The sequence below is a fragment of the Anopheles nili genome, chromosome 2 (genome assembly GCF_943737925.1).
Source record: "Anopheles nili chromosome 2, idAnoNiliSN_F5_01, whole genome shotgun sequence".
NCBI lineage: Eukaryota > Metazoa > Arthropoda > Insecta > Diptera > Culicidae > Anopheles > Anopheles nili.
The window spans coordinates 7,920,235-7,926,270 of NC_071291.1; the positions used below are offsets into that span (position 1 = coordinate 7,920,235).

Genomic DNA, 6,036 nt, shown 5'->3' on the forward strand with positions numbered 1-6,036 from the left:
CCCCGTGGTATTATCGCTCGCTAGTTAAATTATGCATTTTTAGCTGCCATACGTTGGACAGTGCCCGTGGTGCTTTCGTCAAATGTGCCGCTCTGTGATGGTATGGGCCTAGTGTAGGAAAGTATTTAACATAATGCGTATGGTTCTATGAATACTAAAAAAACAGCTCACTCTCATTGCCATCGACATGTAAACCGCGGACCACTCGTTCACTAAACGCTCCGTGCGAGTTAGCAATGATGTTTTGTTGGTCGGAAGCCACGAAGTTTATTGAGTGTTTTTGAAAAAGAGAACTCAAGCGTGATTCTGTGCTCGTCATTGAATAATATCAAACGTCAATAGCCCTGCGGTTACCCATTGCTAATTGGCATGCATAGACGTTGCGCGTGATGAAATTATGGTTGTGAGTACAGAAAAAAAGGGTCACTTCCTCCAACACGTCAAGTGCTAAAGAGGCATGTTTAAAACTCAATGACCTTTGAGCATTCCTTTGTGTATCAGGTCCTTTTGCTGCTACACTTTCCATCGTTTTTATAGTACTTTCAGGACTTGATTTCAAAGCTCTTGCTCCCAATGCCCTATGTTATTTTGCTCACACAGGATCAAAGTATTGCTCCAATTGATTGCATCTGACTGCAAATATGCAGAACCGATTTTGCACAACATTTTACATCATAGTCATAGCTACGCTTGTTGTTTTCTTTTTTACAGCATTAGATGATTAACCCCTGCGTGCGTCTGTGCTTGATGTTGCAATATCGCACCCCAAAAAAAACCTAGATGAAATATTTAACACCCAAGCCGGCGATGAAACACGCGTCAGACTAACCGAGCAAAGAGAGAAATAAAAAACCTTCCAACCGTCGATTCCGTTGGCTCGATTCCATCACCAATCAGCAACCTACTTGGCGATAAAAGGAAAACCTTGAGAACCCCGCATCGGTTGGTGGCACCAGGTTGGCAAAGCTAGCGGGGAATAATAATAATAAACAACTCGCGCTAACTCGCTCGGGGGGCTCTGCAAAAATCCGTGGCTCCGTAATTGAAGCTTTCCAGTGCGGCACCAACATTAACCGCCGTCTAGAGAACCCATCTTATTCTCTCTCTCTCTCCCAACGATGCTCATCACAGCACACGCTGGTAGCCGCATTACAACATCGTAATTTCCATCATTACCAGGTCACCACGTTGCATGCGTTTAATTAACCACCCGGGACCGCAGCGCACTCTGTTCGGGCGATTTCGTTGCACCAGCAATGGCAAAGGTTCGAAATTTTTTCGTGTTGGTATCATCCAAAAAAATCCACCCCCTGGAAACGACGCGGGGTTGATTTTGACACCCACCAAAGCGGTTCCATTTTGTGCAACTCGGAAAATCGCTCCACCACGCGAGATGCTCCCGGTAACGTGACGATGTCAGTCACTGCAATTAATCATCCGTTCTTCGGCGACAGAAGCAGAATTTCTTGTCACCGAGTCTTTTAGGCCTTCGGCAGAGTCGAATTGGCTCACGGTTTTTGTGACCCCCGTACGTCGTATGGTCGTTTTCGCTGTACCAAACCGAACCGATGGAAACGAGGCTCTCTTCGATGACTAATTGCATCGGATGAAATTTGGCCACCTGGGGCCACCCCGTTACTAGCGCTAACCGTTCGAGATCGAGAGAAAGAGCTGTTGCTGCGATATTGATTTCTTGCAGTAACTCATAGTTGCATCACACCGGCAAAATCTTCACGCTGGGCCGACGATGCTGGATTGGGGGTATTTTTTCTTATTATTTTCATGCGATGAGAGAGAGAGAGTCAAAAAAAAAACACTCCAACCAAACTACCGCTTGCCGGCGCCAGTTCAAGGTGAATTCGAACGGCCGAACGGCACTATTTTTCACCTTCACGTGTCATTTCTCACGTCAACATGATGGATCTTTAGACGCACAGTCTCCACTCGATGTGAACTGGCAGCCCCAAAAATGGATAATTTTTTTTTTCTCGCTTGTTAACTCCGCTCGCAGCTTTTGACCGATTTTCATTCACCGCCCCACGGTCGCCGATATTGCGCCGATTTTCTTCTGGCAATCGTGGCATTTTTGCCGGAATGTCAAGATAGTTATCACATCGGGGGTCTTTTAGCGGCTGTGAATGATGACCGCTTATTGATCACTCGCTCCGGTTTCGGTACCGTGCGGAGCGGAGCAAAAAAAAAGAACCTCCCAACCGCCATCAGTTTTGGGGGTGGAAAAACATCTTCGTACATGCCAAGGTGCGCGGAATGGTTGCGAGTACTCGTGCGATTCGGCACCGCGCTGGGGCAATAAATAATAATCTCGATGCGCTTGCGTCTTCGCTGGGCGATTGCACTGCCGCAGCTTTGTTTGCCGCACTCTTTTTGCTTGTTCATTTCTTACTTCAGCTCATTTGCGTTGATTGTTTTTCGTCACCGCAACGCCAACGCTCGTTTCGAACGTTCTCACGCTGACTACACCCTATCTGCCATCTCACACCGCGGAGATGGTGTCATCTCGCATCTCATTTCTCACGCCACTTCGCCCTCAGCTGACTACGTGGTTGCCAATGGTTACCAGCGAAATGTCGCCGACGCGTTTTAAGCGGGATAAAACTATCGTTTGACATGTGAACCACTCGAAGGCGCGATGGAGAAACGAAAAACGCACACAATGGGCGCCATGAACCCAGTGGGCCGGGGTGCACATGGATTGTTTTCTGTTTGGACGACCCGATCCGTCCTGCCTGAGACTGCTCCCGTTGACGGCCGGTTTCGCACCGCAATTTTACTGACACTCGACACGCACCGCACCACGGGCATGCTGGCTCGTCAAAAAGCTCTCCATCAAAGGTACCTCTAGAGGGTGGAAGCTGTGGAAAATCTTGTTCGACCGCTAACGGCGCTCACCCGAATCAACAAATCGCCTTGTAGCCGCAATTATGGGCCCTTCGAGGGAAGCTTCGGCAACCAACCCGGTTAGGGGTTGAGCTGATGATTTTATTGTTACTGCTTTTATTTCACAACTCAGCCTCTCCGGGAGCCTTCGACGGTTTCATTGCGTAATGCACCCCGACCGACAAGGGAAACGCACGGGAAATGGTCAGGATCCATCACGCAAACCATACCCTACCCGAAGAAGTAACAGAAATATACTTAAATGAACGAGAAATTGCACGGGAGAGGGTTGTCCGCAAACTATTATGGACTGGGTAAAAGGGATATATGTGGACATAGTCCCGTTTCTAGAAACAAAAACAAATGTTTCTAGAGAGGTTTTTTTATCCTTTTTGCAAAAATTATTGTTCCCTTGTGCATCGCAACACAATGATTTAACCCGTGCTTCCATTCCGGAAAATAATAACTTTCTTGCACGCTTTGCTCGCACAAACAGATTCGACTTAATTAATTGCAATGCAGCTGCAATGGACGCTCCATTTGCATTACCCTGCCGGGATGAGAATGGAGAGTTTACTCATTTCCAGCATCGCACACACGTTTACGGTATATGCTCCATCCTTAAGGATGCATCTCAAACAGCACTATGAGCAAATAGTTCTATTTATTATTCCGGAAGCCAGAGCGCGAATGCGTTATGAATATTAAGCAATCGGGATTAAACTTCCTGCTGGAAATATGCACATTCGTTCTCCGTGTACGGTTTGTTCAAATAGAAAAACGTTCGCGACCATCGGACAGCGGAAGGCATCTGATCATGCGAAGGGCGCAAAAAAAGATCCCGCTGCAAAAGGATTGGAAAAACGTGGCACTTTGAAATTGCGATATTCTTTCACTGTCCTATAATTCGCTAAACATTGAGCAGAGTTTCTATTGAATGTGTCTTTCCGTGATTGCAAATTTATCTCTCGTTTAGTTTTGCAATTTTTCGCTTCAATATTTAATGTCAGAATGATAATGTTTCTCCATCCGAATGCTCCATTTATCATACGCCATTAGTAAAGGTCTCGATTATGTTTAGGAGGCTGAACATTCTGACAAGCATCAATGAGATTTATTTTGGTTCTCGACACTTTTAAGACCGCTTTTCACATTATTCGCGTTATTATTCGCAAACTGAAGCGCAGTAGAAATGAATAAATGCCTTATGTAGTAGAATTTTCATTTTTTTTTTTCGTCAGAAACACCATTTGTGTCTTGCGCCATATTCGTAAAATTTTATTCGCTCTTTGATGCTCTTTTGATGCGGTGTATTTTATCCCGCAATACCTGCTCATTTATTGTGATTCGCATTTTCGAATGGCGAGCTATTTTTGGCAATATTATGCTTTGATAAATACGTTTTGGAGCAAATTTTCCGAGAATATTACCTTTGTTGGAAATGCAAAATTTGTAAACTGATAAAACGTGTGGCTCATTGGCGTGGCTCGCAAATATGTTTATCTCTACTTTCAACGTGAATGAATTCGTTCCACCCGATGGATCGTTCACCGGAAATACATATGATTGAATTGCAGCGCCAAATTCGTCATTCCCGTGTGGGCGAATCATTCTTTGTAGGCGAGTATTATTTCGAAAATTGTTCTCTCAGTGATTCACGACAAGCCATACGAGCCTGTAATAATCTCAATAAAAAACCCTCCGAGTAATAGAGTCAATTTATGAGAGCACTGTTTCGACGGGATCATTCCCATTCCAACGAAAAACGAACTTCAAATAGCTGCCAGCACCGAAGGGAACAAAGAATAATGTGTTCCATTTTTATGCAATCCCTCTATAAAACAGACACACTGCAACGCACCTGTAAAGTGTACCCACAACGCGTGAAGAAAATCTACAAAAGTTCAAGTTAGTTTCGTAACATTTTTGACAACGGTTCATCTCAAAGGAAAGGAAAATATAACACAATCTAGCTGAGTTCAACTGCCACGGATCGCTAATGCATAAAACCATAAAATAACACAAAACTATGTAACAATCCGAATTGGTTGTGTGGGTGAGTCCTTCGGAAACAAATCGAGAAAAAAAATCGCTTTCTAGAAACTAAATGGCCTCACAGTGCCAATTGCCAGCTCGCCCTGATGCCAGCTAGCATGCTCCAAGTGCCGCAGTGGGGCTTTAGCCGGGTGCGGTTTTAGTGGAACCCATAAACCGATGGAACTGTTTTATTTCTCGTGCGCCCACCCCGATGGGTACGCACGAGCGAAATGACACTCCCGCTCGCCGAGTGGCAGCATAAACTTTATGCTTATCATTAAACACTGTGACCCTTTCCTTTGGGCGTTGGCTAAACAAAAATAGCTCTCACCCCGAAAAAAAGGGGTTACGAAATGGAATCGCATCCGGATCGCGATGAATATGGTGCATTGTTTCTGCCTGCTTCTTCTTTTGCAGCTTCTTCCTAACGCCGCTTTTTTACGACACCCACGATCCAGTCCAGACAGCGAGGCCGAATGACGGGAGGAAAATTGAATTTCCCCAAGCGGCAGTAAAAGGGGTTGAAAGTTGACGAAACGATCGAGCAACGGTTGCCATTCCAATTTTGCATAACCCGCGCCCAAACTCCGGTTCACAATTATCTTCCAGCCTCCGGGGTTGGGTTGAATAAAAACGAAACCACTTACCGATCAGCAGCGCCATCAGAATGAGCGAGTGCGATTTCCACGCCGCTAATGCCATCGTTTGTGTGCGTTTTCCGTCCCACGTAGAATGCCGTAGAAAGCGACCTGGCTGAGGGTGGGTTTGCCGTTTTTCTTCCAGATTTCACTCGGCGTGCACTTTCTTTCGCGCGCAGTTCCGTGCCACAATCGATCTTGCGCCCGGTTTGGTGCCCTGCACACCGAACCCGTTTTGCACTTGCACTTTTCTTTTTCCTTTTTCCTCACCGCTTTTCACTGCAAACACACTCGCGATTGCATTCGACACCGGCTCGCTGCTGCCGCTCGAATTAATGTTAAAATCTTCTCTGTTTTTTTCTTCGCTTTGCTACCCTCTGGCTTGCTTTCGTTCAAAGTAACACGCGCGGAAACCGGGCTCGGTTTGCCGCTAAGCGACTTGGCGGTTATTTAAATGATGTTT

General features: G+C 45.8%; 1 protein-coding gene across 1 annotated transcript in view; it reads right to left on the reverse strand.

Annotated features, from left to right (window-relative positions):
- LOC128721823 (protein obstructor-E-like) overlaps positions 1-5,637 on the reverse strand; it is a 32,036-nt gene extending 26,399 nt beyond the window's left edge. Inside the window, exon 1 of the mRNA XM_053815618.1 lies at positions 5,583-5,637. Coding sequence (XP_053671593.1) covers positions 5,583-5,637 — 55 coding nt within the window. The remainder of the gene's footprint in view (positions 1-5,582) is intronic.
- Positions 5,638-6,036: the final 399 nt, after the last annotated feature.